General features: G+C 42.4%; 1 protein-coding gene across 1 annotated transcript in view; it reads left to right on the forward strand.

Moving 5' to 3' along the window:
* The first annotated feature begins 2,013 nt into the window (after positions 1-2,013).
* The window catches only part of LOC114560976 (adenylate cyclase type 1), a 48,405-nt gene continuing 24,163 nt past the window's right edge, over positions 2,014-26,255 (forward strand). The window contains exons 1-7 of the mRNA XM_028586608.1: positions 2,014-2,628; positions 4,556-4,705; positions 10,546-10,664; positions 15,902-16,013; positions 21,015-21,142; positions 24,556-24,714; positions 26,106-26,247. Of these exons, the coding sequence (XP_028442409.1) occupies positions 2,014-2,628; positions 4,556-4,705; positions 10,546-10,664; positions 15,902-16,013; positions 21,015-21,142; positions 24,556-24,714; positions 26,106-26,247 (1,425 nt within the window). The remainder of the gene's footprint in view (positions 2,629-4,555; positions 4,706-10,545; positions 10,665-15,901; positions 16,014-21,014; positions 21,143-24,555; positions 24,715-26,105; positions 26,248-26,255) is intronic.

A 26,255-nucleotide genomic window follows, 5' to 3' on the forward strand; every position in this document is an offset into this window, starting at 1 on the left:
ACGATTCACACATGTAAATGTAGTTACTTTTCCCATGTGCTTGCAGTAGACATACACTTAAAAAAAAAATAATAATAATTTGTTTTTGTTTGTTTTTTTTAATTAAAAAATATGAATCAATTTTCAATCGGTAGTTTGAACCACGATATGAATGTGAATCGATTTTTTTGCACACCCCTAACGCACATGCATTTAAATACTTCCCGTTATATATGACTGATACTCAGGTGAGCTGTGAAGACATCTGCTGTAAATTATTGCTACATACAGTATTTTACACTACAATCTCATTTTTCTCACTCCTAAAATGTAATTGTTATCCATTACACATTTTAATCTCATATTCTTCAACGACACATTGCATGATCTTTTCTCCATGTTGTACTTCTGCTACTCCCTTTATGCTATGTTGATGACCTTTATCTTTCCAAATTGCATGTTTATGTCGATGACGATGGCCTTTATCCTGTTACTATTTGTTCTGCAACTTTAACTTGAGGTGAAAGCTCACATTAAAATAACGTAATCAATGTAATAACGTATAGGCTATAGACATTGATATGCAAAAATGCACGGCACATAAACACTACCCATTTGGTAGGAGTCGTCTCAATGTCGATACAAGCACATTTTTGAATATCCTGAATATCTCTGCTCAATTTTCTTCATGCCAATTACTACATTTTGTAACTGCAGCTGCTGCTACTTTGCAGACCATTTATCATTTTCTTGATTTCACATATTTTAATCCATGGTTCTTCTGAATGATCTTTGTTGAAATTCTCATTTGCATATTCACGTGTCCTTCTTTTTCGTTACATTTTCAAGGATGTGCCTTTCTTCTATCGCTGTTTGTTCTGCAATGATTTATCCTCGTGGGTGTTTAAGTTTCAACTTGTAGTAAAAACCTGCATCACAACACAAAGAAATGCACAAAATATGCAAATGCCCTCAACCATAACAATAGTGCATGATCCCATTTCAAGATGCACGTCATCATTCTTACATTTTCACGGTTAATTCGTTAAGAGAGATTGCTATTTTTAACCCCCCTGCATGTGCATTACCTTCCCTCTATGGCGTTTTTTTTGTGTGTGTATGTTAATTCTCTGCGTGAAATGAGCACTTTGCAATAAAAATACATGAGGGGGAAGAGATGCGGGAAAGACCAAATTGTTGCTATATTGGACCATCCACCGGTGCAGCTGGGCTATTTTTAGTTGGCTGGGAACTACATCAGCTTTGACTGCAGACACTGTGAGGGGAAATCACCAGCGCTGTTTTGCTGCTGTCTTCACCCAAACACTGACATTTCACTGGAGTAAATTAAAGCAGGAGGACACAGTAGATCATAACATTTAGCGTGTGTGTGTGTGTGTGTGTGTGTGTGTGTGTGTGAGAGAGAGAGAGAGAGAGAGAGAGAGAGAGAGAGAGAGAGAGAGAGAGAGAGAGATTGTGTGCGTCTCAGAGGCGAGAGGAAGATAGAAAGTAAACCAGGGAAAATATAGTCAAATGTTTTTTTTTTTTTTTTTTGTGACTGTTCGCCGAGCCTCGTGGTGAGCTGTTTTGCTTATCATCACGCACAAGCGTAAACCTTCCGATGAGTCCGGTTGTAGCGCAGGATCACCGGTAACCCCGCGTGAGGCACAGCAGGGGGTCCGAGAGAGAGGGAGGAGAGAGAGAGAGAGAGAGAGAGAGAGAGAGAGAGAGAGAGAGAGAGAGAGAGAGAAAGAGGCAGGGGCGTTCTGCACATTGGTCGGGCTACTTTTCTGACGACACACCAACAATCGTCAACCTGTGGATAGGGCGCGCGCGCGCGCGGTGCTCTGTTGTCTCCACTGCCACCCTCTCCCTCTCTTGACACCGAGCCCGACCCTCGGACATCCAGGACGCATGAACTCTGGGAGAGGGTGCCGGTTCGATTTCCGGACGAAAGGAGACGAACCGAAAAGTTGAGGGCTCGCGCGCCGTGCCCCCTGACCCCCAACACCCCCACCCATCCCCCCCCGCTTCATGAATGGCCGGAACATGGAGGAGGTGCCATTCGAAAGAATCAAGACCCGGCGGAGGAAGGGTCACTGCCCGGCCGGCTCGCCCCTGGGCGCCATCGCCTGTGAGGACGAGTTCAACAGCCCGGAGCTGGAGGCTCTCTTCCAGAACTACAACCTGAAGCTAGAGCAGACCGCCACGCTCAAGGCGCTCGCGGTGCTCATCGTGGCCGCGTCGTCGCTGTCCCTGGTGGAGCTGCTGTCCAGCCCGCGGCTCACCCTGTCCAAGGGCTCGTACCCGGTGCACTGCGTGGTCTTCCTGTCGCTCTTCATCGTCACCAACGTCAAGTACCTGCAGGTGACGCAGCTGCAGCAGATCGCGAAGCTGGCCCTGCTGTTCAGCTTCACCTTCGCGCTGCTCTGCTGCCCGTTCCCGCTGGCGCTCGGCACCGCGGAGCTGCTGAGCGCCGCGGCCCCGGAGCAAGGCGTGTGGCAGCTTATGCTGGTCACCCTCGTGGCATACGTGCTGCTGCCGGTGCGGACGCTGCTGGCTGTGCTGTTCGGGGTGATGCTGGCTACGTCTCACTTCATTGTCATCGCGACGTCGTTCACGGGAAGGAAGCAGAAGATGTGGAGACCGGTACGTGTTGCACCTACATACTGGTTAATCCAGTCAGCCGCTCAAACACCAACACTACTGCCTTGTGCTTAGCTACTGTAACTTGAGCCATCGTCACATCAAAGTAGTAGGGTCGAGTCACACTTTCACTTAAAAAAAAAAAACTACAGTCCAAGTACCCTTGAGCAACTGCTCCAGTGTAAGTCAAGTCATCTTTATTTATAAAGCACATTTAAAACATCATAAGTTGACCCAAAGTGCTTTACACAGATGGACAACATTAGGCTACATAAATAAAAAATAAATAGCAAACACAACAATACAAAATGTAATGGGCTACAAAACAACTGACATAATACAACCAACGTCAAGTAAAAAAAAAGAAGGAATTAAATCAACAATGGATTAAAAAGCAGTAGAGGAAAATAAAAGACAGGTCAAGAGGTGACTTGACAGAAGCCAAGGAGCCTCAAACTACGCTAAAAGCAAGTGAAAACAATACAGGTCTTTAGAAGATTGTAGTTGTACATGCTCCCAGTCGTGCTATGAAGTAACTGTGTGAATGTAAAGTGCTGCCGAGAAAACAGCATTCTTACTCATGCGGCTTTCCCTGGAGAAGAAAAAGGTTCAAAACACTGTCAGTGATCGATTTTAGCTCCAGGATACTGTGGGTGGAAAATTTGGAAGAGAGCAGAAAGTTTCACTGCAGCCCACCTCAGTAATGAAGCAGACGAGGAGCTGTCCAGCTGCCGGTGCTGAAACAGGATCCTGCAGAGCCGCAAACACAACCGAGTGCTGATTCTCGGCTGATTCTTGTGCTCCAGATTGTAGTCAGAAGTGATTCTTTTTAGTATTTGGGATGTTGTTTTGAAAAATCTGGTGAAACAGTTGTGTAACAGCTTATTTTTCTGGTCCTATAAAACAGTAGTTTCCCCTTTTTTGGCTTGTGAACCCTAAAATAAAGCTACTTGCGACCCTTATCAGGTTACAAATGCCATGGCACAGTGACCAGTTCAACCAAAGACTAATTATTTATTCTCAATTTGTTTTGTTAGAAATATTAATCTGGTTTACAAATGTAAAATTGTCCAATAATCCACAAGCAAAAAAACACAGATTCAGAAACATATCTTTCTGTTTTTTCGGTACATGTCACCCCTCAGATTTATTTTGATCCCCAAGTTGGGAACCACCGCCAAAGGACACTGTGTTCATATGAGTTTGACAAACTTACTAATTTTGTAGCAATGCATTAAAGCAGGGGTTCCTAACCTTTTTAGCTTGTGACTCCTTAAAATGAAGCAGTGTCTACTTCTAACCTCTCATTAGCAGATGCGACCAGTTAAACCAAAGGGTAATCCTTTTCTAGAATTTATCTTTGGATGCCTGAGGAGATAAAAGGACACGGAAATTTACAAGTAAAATCGTAAAAAGTAAAAAATTACGTCAGTTTCATGACCCCTCAGGTTTAATTTGTGGATCTAGTCCCTTAGGTTGGGAACCGTCGCACTATAGCTGGAAGTGTTTTCTCCATCTTGCTGTGCTGGATTAGAGTGTTTCTCTGACCTTTCACCTCCAACCTTTTAGGGATCGACGACGCAGAGTGGCTAAAGAGTTCATCCTCCAAATGAAAGTGTTCGGCCCAATCGATAGTCTCTGATCACTAATTAATAATGCATTTTATCTGCCAGCCATTGCGCTATGGCTTTTGTTCTTGAAGTCACACCTACAGTATGAGTCGTGCTGTAACCAATGTGCTGACATGGATGTCTGACATCTAATCCATCCTGTGGATTAATCAAGGATTGTGAAGCCTAATGCAGCCAGAATATAGGCTTGCACACAGAAATGCACTTAAGGACATGTGTGTTCCCTCAGGCTCACATGCACATACAGTATGGAGACGCGGCCGGCTTTGTTTGGCATGTCTGTTCTTGTTTGTGTGCAGCTGGTGGCCAACGCGGTGCTGTTCGCCAGCGTCAACTTGTCGGGGGTGTTTGTGAGGATTCTCACCGAGCGCACCCAGAGGAAAGTCTTCCTGCAAGCCCGCGACTGCATCGAAGAGAGGCTGAAACTGGAGGACGAGAATGAGAAGCAGGTGAATTTGCACACAAAAATGCACAGATACGGGCGCCCGGATAGCTCAGTTGGTAGAGCGGGCGCCCATATATAGAGGTTTACTCCTCACAGCAGGGGGCCCCGGGTGCGACTCCAACCTGCGGCCTTTTGCTGCATGTCATTCCCCCTTCTCTCTCCCCTTTCATGTCTTCAGCTTTCGTGTCAAAATAAAGGCCACAAATGCCCCAAAAAATAATCTTTATAAACATGCACAGATAGATTGGGAAAACAGAGAGCAGTAGGGAAGACGACGATCCATCCACACATTTCACCTTGCCTTGGGCGCGTGTTTTTCTGATGAAATCTTACTACAGTCTCTTGAGAAGTTTTTTTTTTTTAAAGAGGTTTCAGGTGCCGATGTTTTCTAGCAACCTGCCCACAGGCATGCAGTAACTATGACAGCAGCTATTTAAGGAAAGAACAATTACTGTGGCACATGCACCAGCGCCACACGTTCCACCCCCTCTGCACACACCTACATGGAGCGACTTAACAAAGAAACAATCAGGCAACTTTAACACACACAAACACTTTGTTATGCACCGCGCCCTCCTCACCGGCCACGCGCACGAAACCCATCCTGCACTAGTTGTTACATAGAGAATTAATTATCCCATGCATGTAACATGCCTCCATGCACGTCTCACCCTCATTATACACAACATTTGTCACACACACACACACACGCTTAACACCTGTGCTTTATAGATTACATGATTATATGCAGTGTTTTCCCCAGCAGTAACATGCTACCTTCTGACACAGTTTATCTGGGTGAGTGAAACACACATAGACCCTTGATTGGGATTTATCAACATTCTGGCAGTAGCTGCTTATGTGCCCACGAAAACAAATGTCTCAGATTTGAATTTCAGCCGTAACAGGTCTCTGGTTATCACTCAGGTAGTTTGCGCGGGTTTGTGCTTTGCGCCGGATCCATAGGTCGTATTGATTCATGTGTCGGCTATGTGCCGTATACGCTTGAGTGATAAATTGACTTCTCAGTTCAATAGTAATCTCAGAGTGCAGAAGAAAGAGGCGTAGGTTCCTCCTGACTCCCGTGAAGCTGTCAGGGTAAAAAACAACCCGTTTCCAAATGTGACATTACTCAAAAAGTGATGCTGACATCTCAACACGTCATCTCAACACATCATGACGTAAAGCAACGGTTTCTCGGTTGAAAAAACAATTGTTCCAGTGAGCGCTGTCACCGTTGTCAAGCTAGACCACATGTCTTCTCAATATCGCCTGACATAGTAGTTTGTTTTATACTTTGCTTTGCTCGACTCTTAAAGGTGCTGTAGGTAGTATTGGGAAGATCGAGGACTTAGCCAAAACATTTGAACATCGACAACTTCTCAGTCCCTCCCCCCTTTCCGCTAAAGCCCAAAATGGTCTCCTAAGCCCCTCCCCCCACAACGGAGAATGAATGTGTGTGCATGAGCAGTGATTGACACGCAGTTACACACCTCCCCCTGGCCCTGATTGGTGCATCTGAACACACTACAGGCTGTAGGTGGTGCCAGAGGAGCCGTATTTCTTTTTTTTAATGACCTGCTTCATGTAGTTCTACTGGAACATAAGCTAAATTTCAGCAAATATGACAAAAAGTTAGTTTTATAAGGCTTACCTACTGCACCTTTAAAACCAATGGCAAAACCAGTATGTTGGTATGGCAACACATCGGTGCCGATTTAAAATGACGTTAAGATTCAGGCGCCTACTGTCCGTTGTTTTCTAGCGATTGAAAAATCGAATCCCCCCTCCCCCACGGAAATCGGTTAGAGTGGAGGAAACATTATAGACTGAAGATGGAAACGGACGAGTCGACAATTCTTTCCGAAATCAGGCACGAAAAAAAAAATCTTAACTCAAGGTGCACTTATTTTTTCCAGAGCTTTAACCACCTCTCACAGTCTTCGGTTTGAAACTTCAGTGATTTGTCTTCTTTCTATCAGTGTTTTATGGTTAAAAACGGTTATCAAATGTTTTCAAGAAGAAGAACACATTTCCACGACAACTGAGCAAACTCCATCCGATGCTGAAGACCGTAAAATACGGCGGAAAGCCTCAGTAACACGGAGCAAGTGAAACTCGACTTAAGATATTTTTGTCAAACTGCTGTCACTCTCTAAAGAATGAACTTCTATGATTTAAACATAGAACACGTTAAAATGAACAACCACTGCTGTTTCAACTGAATTTCCCCAAAACTGACTTTGACAATATACAGTTTATCAATTTAAATCCATGTATCTAGTCTATAACTAGTAACATTGCGTCACCAGTCCATCACATAGTAAGTCATTATGCCACAGGATATCCTTTAAGAATATTGCACACATTCTTCACTTTTCACCTCCCTGTTTGTCTCTTCAAATTCTTATTCATAGTGTCAAATCATGACAGAAATTTACTTTACAGAGAGAGTAGGTCTAGACCACTCTATGCACACTATAATACGCAGAGGCCCAACTATTCCCCCCAAGAGCAAGCATCTTTTCTTTGTTCCTTTTTAATGGATATCTATTCTACTTTTACATTTTGTAAACTAATGTTACATGTTACAGTTACATGTTAAACTTCTTCTTCTTCTGTCTTTGTGTGACAAGAGTAAGCCTAAAGAAAAGAAAAAACTCCTTCCTCCTGACTAAGCATTCATTTTCCTTTTTGTGCAAACAAGCTGGATTTCTTCCGTTTAGTGTTCATTTCAAAGATGGCAAGTTTTTGGTAGGATTTCCCCTTTCTTGATAAACTGCAGGAATGTTAATTTTTAATGCAAGAGAAAGTGAGCCAGTGGTTCATTAATAAACCACTACGGGGAGAGCCATAGTCAAACAGAGCACAGAGTGAATTAAGCCTGGGACAAATCAGAGAAATGGGAATAATGAGACGTTCAGGGAGCTGGAATGGAAGAGATTAATAAAGCAGGTAAATTCATTATTAAATCATAAATTAAATCATTACAACGACAACACCTTCACACTGTGCTTATCGCGATTTGTACACTGGACACACGTGTGTGTTTAAGTGAAACAAAAGCACCTATGGACAAACACACTTTCACTCACAGTAAGTGTGTCAAGTATGTGTGACGGATCTTTCTCAAGGCTGCTCTCCAGTGAAGCTTGTAATTCACAGGTGAGGAGCAGTTGTGTGAATGGATGTATAATGTGAAACGGTGTCGGAGGGAGACACAGGAGAGCCCCGGCTGGTTTCATAACCTGCCTCTCGACAGCTATTCAGCAGAGCCGCCTGATGATTCATTGTGCATTCACAACCATTTGACATCCTGCGAGAGTTTTAAGAGTACTTTATACTGTGATACACGCACACGCACACACACACAGGCACGCACGCACGCATGCACGCACACACACATTTTAACCATTTATTTATGTCCACATGAAGAAATATGGTAAAGGGACACAAATATTACAGATGCAGTACAATACATATGCAAACTCATGGACCAGTGGCATGGAGCAGCTTTTCACAATATGCCAATGCATCATATCTGCATATATTACATTAACGATGGCAATTACAACGGGTGTGGTTGTTTAGATCTTACTAAAACACACACACATACACACACACACACACACACACACACACACACACACACACACTCAGGCTGATGCTGAAAGAATTAGCTACAGGTTTTTTTATTATTATTTATTTATTTTTAAAGATAATGTTTTGGGCATTTTAGGTCTTTATTTGTATAGGACAGCTGAAGACATGAAGGGGGAGAAAGAGGGGGGAACGACATGCAGCAAAGGGCCACAGTTCGGAGTACGAACCTGCGGCCTCTGCGTCAAGGAGTAAACCTCTATATAAGGGCACCTGCTCTACCAGGTGAGCTACCCAGGCGCCCGACAACAGTTTTGATGTTCTTACCCTTTAAGTTATTCTTCAAACTAAAATATATATCCTATCCCCAAGAATGAAGTCCATGAAGTAGTGTATCTTTTATTAAGTTGTGTAAGTGGAGGAACGTCTGATTTTAATGCAGAAGGCCGGGGTTTGCATGCTGTCACTGGCTTGCAAGTAACGTTTACTTTCTATTAACCAAATCTTATAATTGCCATAACCACAATTTCCCCCTCATTTTAACTACACTATAGTTTCCAGGATTTAAAAAAAATGGGGCTGTGCCCCAATACCATTGCAAGGTTTGTTTTTTAGTTCGATGTTGTTGTCAGAGGATTTGCTTCTATTCACTGTAAATTGAATATCTTTGAGTGTTAGACTGTAGGTTCCACACAACGAGAAATCTGAAGACATCACGTTAGGATCTGGTAAATTGTGATGGGCATTAACATTATTGACATCAAATAATCATTCCAAAAACAACGCCCTAAATCCAATTTACGTTTTTGTCACCCAAAGTGGGGCACAAACTAATGATTAATGATTTAATTAATCAACCAATTAACTGTTTAGTCTATAAAATGTCCGATAATAGTGTAATTGCTCATCACATCAACATCGTTCTGAGAGTTAAATGTCTTCATTGTCCAACAGTCTGACACCTAAAGATATCCAGTTAAGGGCTGCAACTAAAATATCGGCTCATTAATGCTTTTTGTGATTAACGATTTTTTTAACATACAAAACATACAACTGGCAACATGAATGGACCCTGGATCCCTGCAATCCGACATAGGTTATCACGTTTCACGGTCCAAAATCCCTGAACCTTATCACAGGACCATAAGACATGAAGTGTGAATTGGCCGTCTTCTGTCTTACATTTCCAACAATTTGGTGTGTCTTTCAAACCTAAAGTCTAAACAATCTGGAGGGAGTCCAATAGAAGTGATGCATAATCTTAAACTGAATCAGGTCGCGTTACGTAGTTTTAATATTCCTACAGATTCTGTCCCACTCCTCATCATGGAGTGTAATACTCAGATCCCTTTCGCATGTCTTTTTGAGGGCTGTCCAGGCTCCATCCTCCAGGTTCTGCATAAGCATAGAATAATACTCAGATGCCTCACAACCTTTTCCATATTTCAACAACTTATCTAAACATTCTGGTGCAATTTCAGAATTTCATCAAAATCAGAGTTTCATCAGAATTTTACTTTTTACATACTATGCTTCCCTCAGTACTTATAATTGATTATATTGACCTACCCTTACCAACCCACCTCCCTTCCCCCAACCCACCCTACCGTCCGCCCACCTCTCCCACCCCTGCCCCCACTTACTCACCCACCCCGCACATTGCTGGTCTTCATTCAAGACAGGTCCCACATACATATATACACACACACACACACACACACACACACACACACACAACAAAAAATAAAAATAAACTAGACTAATTGTTTTAGCTGTAATTTAGTTTACAGTGTTGTAAAAACAGCAAATCCTTACATTTGAGATGCTGGAACCGGTGAATGTTTAGAAATGTTGCTGAGCAGGGCATCCGGATAGCTCAGTTGGTAGAGGGGGTGCCCATATATAGAGGTTTACTCCTCAATGCAGCAGGCCCAGGTTCAACTCCGACCTGTGGCCCTTTGCTGCATGTCATCTCCCCTTTCATGTCTTCAGCTGTCCTGTCAAACAAAGGCCTAAAATGCCCACAAAATAATCTTAATTAATTATTTCACTACCGTACTCAAAGGGGTATTTTTTTTATTTCTTGTGTGTCAATCATATTCTGGATGTTTACACCAGAGCAAAGAACCAATAAGTTTATATTTGTCTGCCTACACCTGCATGGATACAAACACATTCCTGTGCTCCCAGTTTAAAGTTCTCACGCTGCCTCCTCTCCCTCTGCTTTAACCCCTCCCTCCTCAGGAGCGTCTGCTAATGAGCCTACTGCCCAGGAATGTTGCCATGGAGATGAAGGAGGACTTTTTGAAGCCGCCTGAGCGAATCTTTCACAAGATCTACATCCAACGTCACGACAATGTCAGGTACAGAAGGGGGTGTCATGTCAACCGCGCAGCGCAGAGGTGTGCGGAGGGGGCGGGCGCGTTTTGATCCAGGTGTCAACTGCTCGACGTCAGGGTCAAAGGTAAAAAATGGAGAGCAGTTAAAGTTCAAAAAAAGTTGACGCAGATGCAATCAAAGTACGTAGGAAATCTCCTCTGCCATGTGTTGTGGTGTTGTTAGAGACTTTTGAATTCCGACGAGAACATATAAATCAGTGGCTGGAATATTATTTAACTTAACTTACTAGCTTTTTTTTCCCGGAGCTTTCTGTCAGTGGAATTATCTGTGAGATGCTGACTATATTTTCAAGGTTAAGAATGAACTTTAACGCTCTCCGAGAAATTGGTGCGACGTCTGTATGACTATGAAGCAGACTGGTGAAATGTTTCCATTTTCACCAGAATGCTCTGATGAAACTTTGTAGGATTTAGACGTCAGATAAGAGTTCAAAAAGTGACATCACGTCCAAAGTTTTAGGAAATAACGAGTTAGAAGCAGCTTTGTGATTTAAAGTGATGGTTCGGAGTAATTTCACCCTAGAGTCCTTTGCACCATGACCTCGAGCCAAACACCCCCCCAGAAGCTTTTTTCACCTGGGTCGAACATTGGGAGAGTTAGCGTAGAGTAGTGTTATCAGCTGAATAGCTTAGCGCAGGGGCTAATGGACCCACGTTTGTATCTCGTAAGTTACCCCACTAATAATGCCCAAAATGATACCAAACTTCTACACTAGTACAAATAGGTTATGCACTCATAAAATGATGGATTGGAAAGTTTGTAAGTACACCACAAGTTTATGAACACTTGCCTGCTCTCTTCTGCTAGCTGCTGCTGCTGCTGCTGTTACCTGCAGTTAGACGAGTGCTTAGGGCTGTCTACAAATTACTACACCAAAAAGAGATACAACAAAAATATTTATTAATTTAATGATTAAATAAGGTCTCCAAACTTACCTCAATTATTACTTGTCTCCTGCTAGTTATACTACAGCACTTACTTTAAAACAAAAAGTTAAATTTATAAATATTTTTGTTGTATCTCTTTTCGGTGTTGTAATTTGTAGACGTCCCTAAGCACTCGTCTAACTGCAGGTAGCAGCAGCTACAGAGAGCAGAAGCCAGCAGGCAAGTGTTATTTAAAATAAACTCCTGTTGTACTTACATACTTTCCAATCCATCGTTTTATGAGTGCATAACCTATTTGTACTAGTGTAGAAGTTTGGTATCATTTTGGGCATTATTAATGGGGTAACTTACAAGATACAAACGTGGGTCCATTAGCCCCTGCGCTAAGCTATTCAGCTGATAACGCTACTCTACGCTAACTCTCCCAATGTTCGACCCAGGTGAAAAAAGCTTCTCGGGGGGTATTTGGCTTGAGGTCATGGTGCAAAGGACCCTAGGGTGAAATTACTCTGAACCATCAGAAGATAGTTAGATTGATAGAAATCCACTATTACTCAACATGTTTTGCAATTAATTTGTCATTTATTTAAAAAGAAAAAACAGCAAAACACATTCACAGGTTGTAGTTTTGCTGATTTATCACAGTTTAATATCATTGTAAGTTGAGTTTTTCACCGTTGATTGCACCCAGGGGGATGCTACACATTTGGCGGTGTGCACTCAAGCACTTTGAGTGTCTATGATAAAGCGCTATATAAATGTAATGAGTTATTATTATTAATACAAAAAAAGCAATTTGAAGACATTCACTTTGGTTCTAAGAACTTGTAATCATTTTTATATTCTATAGAATAAACAACTATGATCACTTGATTTCTTGAAAAATCTTAATTATAGATGAATCAATACTGAAAACAATTGTTTTCTGCAGCCCTATTCCTGTTAATTTGATCGGCCTTTTCAGCAGCCACCTCTATTGCGCCTGTAATGAAGAAAACATTACAGAGCTTGAGAACCTGGCCTGACTTTGAGTCAATTTTTACGGTGGCCGACAGGTGCAAACACACTGCATCTTAATGAAACACACGTTGCAAAAAGAAAAGCACACAATCCCCTAAAACAAATGCAACAAAAAAAAAACAGCTGCATCCAGATGACACAACGGTTAGTTCTCCAGGCCTCTTGGGGGAGCACTAAGTGGAACAGCTTGATTTTCGACCCCACGGGGAGAGAGCGCTCTGCCTTTTTATTGCCACGAGTTTACAGGTACGTCTCTGCTGATTGGGTATCACCTGGGATCTGAGCCAATAAACTAGAGACACACCCACCAAACGAGAGAAAACATATCTCAAACATAGACTTAATATTTACAGTCTATGATCTCAAAGCAGTTGTACAACGTTTCACAACGGTGCACACCGTTCAGATTGAACGAGCCCCGTCACTCTCGCCTTCTCTCTCTCTCTCTCTCTCTCTCTCTCTCTCTCTCTCTCTCTCAGTGGGGTCGAAAATCAAGCTGTTCCACTTAGCGCTCCCCCCAGAGGCCTGGAGAACTTCCGTTGTGTAATCTGGATGCAGTGTTTTTTTGTTGTTGCGTTTGTTTTCGGGGATTATGTGCTTTTCTTTTTGCATCGTTTCTGTATTTGCAGCGCGTTTGTGTATTTAGTTGTGTTGTGTGTATTTGCAGTGCGTTTGCTAAATGCTGCGCATGTGTTGTCAAATTAATGAAGATGTTTTCTTAAGTTGCTTGTGTTTTCTTAAGTCGCAGTGTGTTTGCCCCTGTCGGCCACCGTACGATTTAGTTCCAACGAGGCAGTGAAGAGAAACGGAGAGCTGTATCAGTGCTGCTGAGTGTGGGAGTGGAGGGCTATGTAGCATGTCAACAGCACTCCTGTCAAGAGACAATCCTCTCCACTCCGTCTGCCTGTTTGTCTGTCTGTCTGTCTGTCTGTCTGTCTGTCTGTCAGAGTGGAGCTGATGTTTTCGTCCCTTTTTTCAACGTTTTTGTCACTTTTGCCGGTGTTTTAGAAGCTTTTTCCGACATTTTTTTTTACTTTTTTCAACAATTGTTTGCCCCAAATTCTATAAAATTAAGTAAAACACCCATATTTTATGAAAGTAGTGGACTGATCTATTATATGATTTAATTTACTTGTGAATAGCATCATAGGGAACCATCCACTTTATTTCTTTTGAAAATTTGGTTGAAAGAAACCCAAATTTCTGATATAGAAACTTTTTGAAAATGGATCAAATTTGTCAGGAGGGTTAAATGATTTGATTCATCTTGAACTGTTTTCGCCTTTCCCTTGGTTTAGCCTTCGGTTAATTTAAATGTCAGTGTCCTCCGCCCCTAGGCATGATAGGGCCATAACTATTCACCCCCCAACTCCCACACAGCTCGGGAACACCACCATCACGCCGCTGCACCCATGGGTTTTACGGGTGCGTGTGTGTATTTGTAGCAGCTCCCTGGAGTCGGCTGGGAGCTACAAACACACACGTGCCCCCGCAAACACATGACGGTTAAAAAAAAACTAAATAAAACCACCTCAGCTCCATTTTCCTGAGCAGTGGCGTGACATTTCCCTGATCTGGCCCCCACTTTGATGTGGCCCTGAGAACGTTTGATCACACACCTATTCAGCCCCGCCACCGCTCTGCTCGCCCTCTCCATCGCCTCCTTTCTTTCTCCCCCCCTCTTCCCTCCTCTCGCCTTCTCCTCCTCGCCCTCCCCACCACACCAGCACGACCGGCAGAACAGAGCCATTCAAAGACAAATCACACAGCAGAGCTCTTCTGTCGTGATCCCAGCTTTGCATACATCAGGCTCCTGAGCAACTATAGGGAAACTCAGTCACGATGCAGAGGAAGGGCCCTCTTCACGCTAGAGCTGGGTATCCAACCTCAGAACTTAGCAACCAAAATGTTTCCCGAACACAGAGTATCAAAAACTGGCTGGCATTAAATGTATGGTCAGATACATCTCGTTTACTTTTTCTCTAATCACAGCTCCTGATTAAAAGCAACATTTTGCCTATTTAGGACTATTTTGTTGAGGCAAACATGCTGGTTTTCAGATTAGAGATGGTGATGATGAAACCATTTTTTTGCTTGCCGATACCAATACATGCATATTGGACAATACAGAGTAACGATCGGATACCAGTGTGATAGAAAATACATATGTTTATATATATAGCTTTTTACTACTATCCCTGTATGGATGTGATATGATTGCTAGCCTTATTGTATAGCCTGTCTCAGGATAAACTCTATGTGAAACATTAACAAACAAACAAACAAAAAATGCTGTGGAACTTCTTTTTTAATTATCCAGTTTTATCCAGCCAGTCACAAGGGAAAAATAACTACTAAACTACTTTAAAGTAGATTTACTAGCAACTCTCCATTGGCTTGCGAGCTGGAAAAAACAAAATCTAGTCAGGCCAATCACATTGTGTATAGAGTTGGTGGGTGGTGGGCGGGCTTAACATAATGTTGGCAGAGTTTGAATTTCCTGCTACTTGAAAACAAAGACAATGGCTGCTGCTGCTGGCGAACAGCGGTCTTTGGAATCGGCTTTGGCCGTGATTCTGGAGATTTGGAGTTAAGCTTTTCTTTGAGAAAAGAACAAAGAACATTCTTAAAAAAGAAAGATGGGTTTGGAGTTTTGTCATCCAGATACGTTTAATCTATCAACTAGCGTTGCTCTGGTTGGTTGTAGCGCTATCCTATTGCGTGCAGAGGGAATTTGAAAGACAATCGTTTATCCCGCCCCTCGGATTAAGGTATCAGTATCATCAGATCATTTTGGTATCACTACCAAAATAAATCATATCCAGCTCTATACAGTACACACATCTCTAGCTCTGATGCCTTTTTTTCTGAGTCAATAAGATCCATTACGCCTCATTTTGTTGCCATCTGGCCTCTGAGCAAGGGGCTAAGTAGCTTTCAACACCTCCTTCATCCCCACTGCAGTAGGCACTTTAGCTCCATTATCGATTTAGTGGCCTAAAAGATGCTGTCACTTATCAGGGATTGGATTATGGTCGATCTTTGATCGCCATTAGCCAATTTCTCTGCTGCAGTGTGATCTGTGGGTATTTAGTGCAAACATTCCCTGTCTGTTTCTGTAGAAATAAAAAAAAAAAAAAAAATGGTGTTTCCTTCCTGGAGAACATGAGGAAATCAGCTGTCGGGACATGCTGAGCTCTTCACATCAGATTATAATTCATCTCTCTCTCTCTCTCTCTCTCTCTCTCTCTCTCTCTCTCTCTCTCTCTCTCTCTTTCTCTCTCCTATGACAGCATCCTGTTTGCAGACATTGTGGGTTTCACCAGCTTGGCTTCTCAGTGTACTGCTCAGGAACTGGTCAAACTGCTCAACGAACTCTTTGGGAAGTTTGATGAGCTGGCTACAGTAAGTTATTTTTTAACCATATACAGCTGGTCATCTTATGAAAGTCTAATGCAATATTCTTAAAGGTCCTATGACATGCTGCTTTTTGGATGCTTTTATATAGGCCTTAGTGGTCCCCTAATACTGTATCTGAAGTCTCTTTTATATAGACCTTAGTGGTCCCCTAATACTGTATCTGAAGTCTCTTTTATATAGACCTTAGTGGTCCCCTAATACTGTATCTGAAGTCTCTTTTATATAGACCTTAGTGGTCCCCTAATACTGTATCTGAAGACTCTTTTATATAGACCTTAGTGGTCCCCTAATACTGTATCTGAAGTCTCTTTTATATAGACCTTAGTGGTCCCCTAATACTGTATCTGAAGTCTCTTTTATATAGACCTTAGTGGTCCCCTAATACTGTATCTGAAGTCTCTTTTATATAGGCCTTAGTGGTCCCCTAATACTGTATCTGAAGTCTCTTTTATATAGACCTTAGTGGTCCCCTAATACTGTATCTGAAGTCTTTTTCCCGAAATTCCGCCTTGGTGCAGAATTACAGCCACTAGAGCCAGTCCCACAATGAGCTTTCCTTAGTATGTGTCATTTCTGTGTCTGTAGCTATTGAGGAGGAGAGGGGGGGGGGCAAGGTGGAGGGTGGGGGTATGGCCTTGACCAACTGCCACTTTGCTCGTTTGAAAGCCATGATGTCTCTGTCACTGCCCGATGTGAGTCGAGCGTGGATGTGAGTTGCGCATGCTTCACTTTGCAACAAGTAGCTTCCATGATGCTAACGGCTGTTTGAGTTAACGCACAGTCTATGAGCTAAAGTTCGCAATCACACAATCATAGCTAAAACGCTTTTGAAATGACTGCTGCTGCTGCTGCTGGCTGGCTACAAGTTAGCCATCAAACACAACAAAGGCTGTCACTTGAATGGCATTTTGAGCTAGCTAAATTTTGAGCTTATTATTTTATGGAATTTCAGTAAGACACATTATGCAGTGAACCGTTTAAATCTGAGCATGCGCAACTCACATCTGCACTCGCCCAGAGCCGGTCTGACTCGGCTAACATCGGGTATGGGCGGGCCAAATTCTCTTGGACAGAATATCCGAGTGAAAGTCGCCAAAACTTGTGGTCTCAGAAATAATGGAGCAACACTAAAATGTATAACGTCTTGGGTTTTTCTGGTTTCGCTTTGGTGTTTCTAATATTTCAGAAGAAGGCGAACATTGTGAGCAGCTGACAGACAGCGAGCGAAGGAGAGGGCGGCCCTGATGAGAGAAATAGGATGATGTGTTGTCAAATTAGGTTTGGGATTTGATGGTTATCATCCCCTTATATAAATCCATAAATTGTGTGCAAGGTTGAAATTGCAAGCTAGTAAATGCAGTGGAAGCGAACAGATGTTTAAGCGAACCAGAGTTCGAATGAGCTTTCACACCACCCCAAACAACCGGACTATCCGACGAAACGCTCCACGGTTCGGTTAAAACGGACCAAACAACCCAGGTGTGAAAGCAACCTTAAGACGTTAATTGAACTTTTTGGAGTGTGCAGCAAAACAAGCTGTAAACACACTTAACATTGACATATTACCACGGTATCAAGTTTATATGATGAAATTGTCTATTTACACTTCCAGCAGACGCAGTGACATTAAGATTTATTAAGAATAACGTTTGGGTCCACCTGATGAATGTAAGTCCAATATTTATTCTCCTTTTAGCTCTGTCTCTACCAACTCCTGAGGGATATATCTGGCTCTTTAGCTGTACATGCTCTTCTATGTTCACCAGATAGTGCCAGGCAGGAAGCTTATTATGCTGCTAGAAACAAGGATGTTGACAGTGCTAAGACTCAACCAAAACGGTAAAGTTGCATACCGTAAAATATTGATTAGAGCAGCTTTAAATGCGGGTATTAAAGAATTATAACCAGGATATGTAATAAAACAAAAGTTCTTTGGTGGACAAAGTGATCCAATGTTTCTATATGACCTAAAACAAGTCTTTGGGATTATGGCAATTTGTTGTTTCTTACTTTGTCTGTTTTCTCATATCTCATTTTTAATTCCATGTTTTCTTTTTATACACATTTAATAAGCACTGTTGGAGGGAGCCTGAGCTCTAAGATTGTCATTGCCAATGATCGCTTCTCTGTAATTGTTGTGACGATAAATACCTTGAAACGTATCAGCTGATACTGAGATTCATGATGTATATGATCGGTCGAATCTCGAATGAGTTTAGTGCACAAGACGGTGCAACTTACAAAGAAGAGTAGGCAAATTCAACTAATAAATACTGTTATGAAATCATGCCACTGAGCCATCACAGTAAAGGAGGCAAGCTGGCTGCAAGTGGCTCTAAACAGTTGGTCAGCCCGTTATTTCTCTGCAACACAAAAAGACTCCAAGAAAATGAAATGTATTATTTATTATGCCAAACCATATATTGATCCAATCATGAAAGTTAAGCTGGAGAGGCTGACTGACACGAAGGAGGAGGAGGAGGAGGAGGAAGAGACAAAGGTCAAGAAGGAAAGGGAACTGGAAGAGAGGAACCGATTTTTAGACAGAGGGGAGATAAAGACTGAGGAGGTGGAATGTTTCTGTGTGCGTGTGTGTGTCTATTAGGACTACTGCACTTGATAAAGACAAAGAAAGAGAGTGTGTGCATGGTAGCACACACACCGTACACACTGTGTGTCAGTACACCTGTGTAGCATTGTTCTCTGGGAAAGGTGAGTGATAGGTTATCTGCCGCAAGACCACTATCATATCAATACTGCATAAGAGAACACACACACACACACACACACACACACAGTGAATAACTGACATGGTGCAGCTGCAAAATATAGTAGCTAGTAGACAACATCTTCATAACTCAAGGTCCACAGCAAAACACCTGCCATGACGTAGTTGCGTCCCCGAGCAATGCTAGAGTATGCGTGTAATTTGCTAACTCTTTGGGACCAGGCTATTTCCAAGGAAAAAGCGCTCATTCCGACATCGCTGATGCTTGGCATGTTTGAATTTTCTACAGTAGTAGGACAGACGGAGACCCCTTTTAATTAATAGCTATATTCTATAATTATTTGAGTTATTTTGTTCTGTTGTGATCATCAAATAGATGAAGTCCATCTTGCCCATGATGTCGATCACACCACATTAACACTCAGCACGCCACTCGCCTGATCTCTTCTTCTACCAGGCCAAGACATCTCTTCAGACAGTTTACTCTCTCTCTCACACACACACACACACACACACACACACACACACACACACACACACACACACAAGTCACACGATCAGCAGGATTATCCCTCTTGAGTTCATTCCGCATCTCAGCAATCAGTCATGCTTCTACGCGGGGTGAGAGAGACAGAAGGGGGGGAGAAAGACGAAGATACAAGGTGATATGTGGCTTGCTATCAGCACTCAGAAAGCCATTATATGGAAATCTTGGGATGAGGATATGTGTGTGTGTGTGTGTGTGTGTGTGTCAGCTGCATCCTAATTGAGATTTATAGCCTGTCGTGTTAGAGAGGGAGCAATTGACTTTCAAACCGGCTCTGTCACAACTACTGAGCCTGCCTGACTGCTGTATGCTACACAACACATTTATTCCTCGGAGGCTCGACCTAAACGTAACCAGAACAGAACATGGCTTGCGGTCAGCTGATAATTTCTCTCTCTCACACACATACACACACGCGCTATTTCTCTTCTTAGCGCCGGGATAATCATCCACGTTCTGAATTCTTATATCCTCCCACGCCAGAATCTTTCTGCTCCCGTGAGCACCCCGTCTCCTGTCTTCTCATCTCCGCCTTCTCTCCCTGCAGTTGTCATGAATCCTCAGTATTTATGTGTGTGCGCATGTGTGTGTGTGTGTGTGTGCGTATGTGTGTGTTTGTCACTCAGAGGCTGCCTGCAGACTTAGCTTTGTAGGGTCTACCATTACAATTTCCTGATGACTGAGTGATACAGCGCCAAACGCAAACCGTGTGTGTGCAACTAAACCAAAGTACCTGTACAGTATGTCTGCAAGTAACCACGCTGCTGTCTGTGCCTTTCTGCAGGTGTGTTTGTGTGTGCATGTTCACGTGTTGTAAAGGTGTGTTTTGGTCTTTGCGTCATCGTGTTTGTGTCATCGTTGCGGAGTTTGGGCACAATGTGCACTGTGACAAATAGTTGATCTGTCTGGGAATGTGTGGGCGGGATTCTACTTCAAGAGCATGTCGGAGCAATTAGAGTTTGCCTCAACTGCAAACACACACATGGTTGCACAAGCACATACATACATCTGAATTTACATGAACAGAGATGCAGCTGAAGCACCCATGCAGTTTCTGTACAGTCAGATCTCATTTACCAGGAGTAAAAGTACAGTCTTTCTTGATTTTAAGTGTCTTAGATGTATAAATGGTCTACATCATGACTTCAAACTTTAGCTTCTTTCCCAAGAGTCAGTATTTGGAGTCATCAAGTTTAGCTTTTCATCAGCAGAAGAATAGGTTTAAAAATAGCAACGATCCTCTCATAATTAGTCATGTGTGGTGAAGCATTAGAAGCCTGTGAAATCTGTGATCCAGATCCAGAGAATTGGATCCTACTATCTATGATGGACTATTATGTCCACTGTTGAAAACAAGACTCAAAGTCTACACGCTAATGGCTCTTTTTGAGGTTGTGCTCAGGCACAGCGATGCTTTTAGCTAAATGCAAATGTCATAATGGTAACATGCTTATGTCAAGCAGGTATAATGTTTTACCATTTCAGGGCAATCCATCCAATAGTTTTTGAGATATTTCAATCACGACCAAAAAGTGGTGGATTGACCGACAGACGCATGCATTTGCATCCCGAGAACCACGTCGCTAGTGGCTGCCACTCTTTTTCACTTATTGTCATCGTAACCAATGAAAACACATTTATCTAGTATTACTAACAAAGTGGACTACAGAAGGTTGTTTCAGATAATCTGTCTCTTTGTGTCCATCTGTAGGAGAATCACTGCAGGCGGATCAAGATCCTTGGGGACTGTTACTACTGTGTGTCAGGACTGACCCAACCCAAGGCGGACCACGCCCACTGCTGTGTGGAGATGGGACTGGACATGATTGACACGATCGCGTAAGTGACACACACACACACACACACACACACACACACACACACACACACACACACACACACACACAGCATACAATTAAATTTTAAATTAATTTGCTCTTATTATTATAAATATAGTTTTTTATTGCATGCTGTCTTTGAGTGTATTAGCCGTGAATCAACTATACTTATAAGAGAGATTTGGATCATAGGAGTAGAAGTGAGCATAGGAGGCGTTCCACAGCAAGAGGTACTGTTATGTTTGGACACAACAAAGCAATGTTGGAAACACCCATGGAAGTCTTAATATTGAAAACAGATAGATTATGCAAACTGAGACAAATTCAATTTGCGACAATTTTGCAATCACAAAGACACATACATAACCCCGACCGACCAGCATATATGCACACACACGCACACGCACGCACGCACACACACACACACACACACACACACACACACACTTTTCGCCTGTCATGTTCTGCTCTGTCTGAGTGGATGGATGCTGCTGCAGGAGTTCTTTATCTCAGAAGACAGGCACAGCCATACACACTCATCCCTCTGTGTGTGTGTGTGTGTGTGTGTGTGTGTGTGTGTGTGTGTGTGTGTGTGTGTGTGTGTGTGTGTGTGTGTGAGACATCCCTCCTTCAGCCTGATGGGCAGACCGTTTTTTCTTTTCCGCCACCGTGTAAACATACACACAAACATCGTCTGAAGTGGCTGACCTTTCACTGGTGACGAGGAGCTTTGTGTAGTGATTTACTGGAGAGAGGAAAAGTCATGCTACAAGTGAAGGCGGTCTGCACAAGTACCTGCACATGAACGCACAGGAACGCAATGTACACACACTCAAAGGGTGGTTATCACTTTGAGGGTGCATTATAGAGTTCTTTACATTGGATCTGAACAAAATTGCAATGTTTCTTCCTAATAAAAGTCAGCAGGCCAGATCTGCAACCTGGACTAAAATAATTTTTGTTTTGATTATAAAGGAGAGCTTTACTCTCACATAGTTCAAAGAGGAAGAAAAGAAAAACAGAAACTACTTAGCGAGTGCATATCTCCAGCTAAGCATTAAAACAAAGTTTTAGCGTACTGATAGACAAGTTATTGGATTGGAACAGTATCGGCATTTCTAAACTCAAGTAAGTTAGGTAGTTTCTAAGAAAAAAGCAACAATAATAAAAGTCTACAGCAGTGGTTCATTATCCAGGCCCCATACCGCCCCCCCATCAAATAAGATTTAGGCTAATTGCCCAGAATATTAATGGTAAGGCCCTATTATTGTTATGATGATTATTATTGTTTTTGTTATTAGGCCTATTATTGTTGTTACTATTGTTATAAAAAAAATCATATCATTGAATGAAAAATGTTTGACGGCTATGTTCATAGACTTATGAAAGATAAAAGATGTTAATGTTAAATGAAGACTTTAAAGCTCACGATGCACGTCTCAGGCGTGGCTCGCAAGCGTGTTGGAAGCGTTTCCACGCAAAATAGAATACGAAAAGATGTTTATATGTCATTTTGACACATATGCCCTTTAATAAATGCCCTGTTGATGTTTAAAAGTCTCTAGGTTTTGACATAAATGCAGATATAAATGGAAAGGAAAGGGAATTGAAATATAAAAATATATATATCGAAATATGTGCAAACAAATATACAACCACAAAAATATTGACAAAATAAAGTTGAAGAACACGCTATAATTTCATTTTATCAAAGGGATACATATTTCTGGTGTGCAAAGACATAGAAAGCGCTACGCAGCTGCCAAACAACTGAAACGCAACAGAAACGGCACGCTCACGCCACGCAGGCAGTGTGCAGGAGCCCTTAGTTTAGTGTTTTAGCATGCTAACAATTTGCTAATAAGCACACGTACAGTTGACACTGTAAAAACAAAATAAAGTATTGGATAAATAGACATTTTAATCTGACAATGTTGCGAAATGAAAAATCAGGGGATCACAAACGTCAGACAGATTCATCTCTCTGGGGGACTCTGAACCATGAATGTCTGTACAAACGCTCATGGAAATCCATCTAATAGTTCTTGAGATATTTCAGTCTGGACCAAAGTGGTGGACCAGTCAACCAAGAGGCCGACGTTGCCATACCCGGAGCCTCACATTTTTGGATGCACACATCAGCACCCTAAACGTGCTCATATTATGCTTTTTGGCTTTTTCCCTTTCCTTTATTGTGTTAAATATCTTTATTTTGTGCTATAATAAGTTTACAAAGTGAAAGTTGAGGTGGGATCCCGGTCACTCGGGGTCGGGCACACCACCGGCCCGTCTCGCCCACACCGTCGGGAAGGTGGAGCGTGTGAGCGTGTGCGAGGGCGAAGCCAGAGGAACCTCTGGTGGAGGTCCGTAGCGGTCCTGACGTGTAAATCGGTCGTCCGGTCACACAGACCTCTGTAGTGAATTTGCAGCCATAACCCCAAAAAAGGCCAAAATAGCAAATTTGGCTCTCTTTCTCTTCATTCTTCACCTCCTCGGCACCTGCTCATTAACATTACAGCTGCCATTACACAACCATTTTGAAATAAAAGTGAAAAAGCTTACTTCCTCCATAACCTCCCTAACTTTAGTGCAACAGCGTGCTGCGTCTGATGTCATTGTTAGTGTTCTTTTGTGCATGTGGGTCATTCCAAAACCGCAAACTGGAATCTGATATAGGCCACATTTTAAAAGGTCATGTGAACAGCCAAATAAAAAATCGGATCTGAGCAAAAAAATCTGAATTAGGCATTAAGACTTGCGGTGTGAACGTAGCCTTTGTAACACAGGTTATAGCTGCTAGTCTGGCACGCACTCAAACCAAGCTAGTTAGAGCAGAGGCCTGAGGAGTTCAGATAGTTGTATCGCCATGTCCAGGAGACGTTACGTTTGAAAAACTAATTTGTTAACATTTAAATAACTTACCACTCTGAAACGTCTTGCTCCGGTCTAGGTTGCGAAACTTGTCAGGTTGTTCTGCCTGTGTTTCAGGACCAGACTCGGGTTCCAACATGTACGGCCGCTCTACTCTGCTTCTGACTGGTTAGTAGTCCTTACCTAGGTACTGCGCATGTGCGACTCCCAACAAAGAATAGGGATAGAAGTGTGATGCTAAAACGCAGCGCTCAACACACAGGGTGAAAAGAGGAGCTGCAGCAATGTGCAGTACAACAAAAATATGTTTTTGTTTTTTTAATTAAACCATGTAAACCTATTCTCACACAACCTCTAAAAACAACCTGAAATGGAGCATAATATGAGGTCTTTAAACGAATACTGCTTGATCCATTTCCTAAATGTCCACCAAAAACAAGGATACTAGAAGGAATCCCAACCTCCTTGGTGGAGGTTACATTTTCTTGGTTTTGTTTCAACAGTTTTAGAGATTAATCTTCTACCCCCCTCAACCCCCTGCAGGTCGGTGGTGGAGGCGACAGAAGTGGATTTGAACATGCGTGTTGGTCTGCACACAGGACGGGTGCTGTGTGGCGTTCTGGGCCTTAGGAAGTGGCAGTATGATGTCTGGTCAAACGATGTCACACTGGCAAACATGATGGAGGCCGGAGGGCTGCCTGGGTCAGTGCTGACTCTTACACTCACTGGAACTGGACACACACACACACACACACACACACACACACACACACACACACACACACACACACAAACAATAATATGCAGCCCTATGATGTGTGCATCCAGTCACAGTACTAGCAAATGGGGAAATGTGTTCTTTCAGGAACACAATGTCAAATGTTCCCCATAAAGGATCAGCCTGACATAATTTTATCACGTTATTATATACTCATAAAAACAAACAAAAAGGCATACAGTATATAACAAAAAAAAACGGAAAAGACAAAAGCCAAAAATGAATTTAGCCACCTGACAGGTATCGTCTGCTTAGCTTCAGCCAGAAATGTTTTTCAAAAACTACAGAAGCACAAAAGCTGCCTCAATCAAAACTGAATTTGTGTTATTGTGTGATTTGGGATTCACCAAAGTCACACAACAACATAAACTGACCAATCGAAGCAGCGGTAGGGAAGCAACTCCCGTGTTCTGCAAGGTCAATTTACTGGTTTTATCAAAGGAGTCTGGTGGCTTTGAAGAGAGCAGAGATGGAAAGAACGGCTTCAGTTCCCTGTCTGTTTGATTTTCAAGGTAAAGCGGTGAAAATATTCTAAATATAGCCTACACTTAAACTGCTATTTATTTTTTTAAGACGGTCCTATTTTTAGGTGTTTAAAATGCTTTTAGCTGCCGCCTTCCGTGTCAGTACTCCTTCCTGCTTCTCCAAGCAGAGTGCCGACTGACATCTACTGAAGGTATTCGGTGTAGGAAGGTGAAACTGTAGGTAACACTGACCATGGATTAGTACCTCATACAACACCACTTATAAAAGCTCCGAACTATCCCTTTAGTACGCTAGATGAGGCTTTGCCTACACAGGCAGTACTTGTTAGTAGGATTAATTAATTGCTGCTTTTGGTCTTTTAATGCAGTTTGTTAATAGTCAAAAGATAAAATCCCTTTCTTATCTCATAGTCGGTCTTAAAAAGTTATTGGGATTTAATTATTTGTCTTTGATGCAGTTTCATGATTTTTTTTTTTAAAAAGGACAGCAGCTAAAAATACAAGGCAGACCAATCATATTAAATTAATACTTCATTCAGGGAAAACTCATGTACAGTAACAAGCTGATTTGCATTTAAAAAGCTGTGGAATGAGGTCACCTCATTGGCTCAGTTTGGGCTTGTTTCAAGTAATACGATTTTAGGACTTGTTACCAGATTAAATGAGTCGTTAGGATGAAAATTTCTTTGCTGTGAAGAATTTTGAGCAAGCTGAGAGGCTATTAGGCCCGATGAAAATAACGAGGGGATAATGATTTGAGACCTTCATGTCAGACTATTTTTTTTTTATCACTAACTGCCTTGCGCCCTCTGCTCTGTTGGTGCTCACAGCAAGGTGCACATCACCAGGACCACCCTGGAGTGTTTGAATGGAGACTACGAGGTGGAGCCGGGCTTCGGCCACGAGAGACACGCCTTCCTTCAGAAACATCACATAGAGACATTTTTCATCGTGCCATCACACAGACGCAAAGTATGCCA

This window comes from Perca flavescens, chromosome 9 (assembly GCF_004354835.1).
Source record: "Perca flavescens isolate YP-PL-M2 chromosome 9, PFLA_1.0, whole genome shotgun sequence".
Taxonomy (NCBI): domain Eukaryota; kingdom Metazoa; phylum Chordata; class Actinopteri; order Perciformes; family Percidae; genus Perca; species Perca flavescens.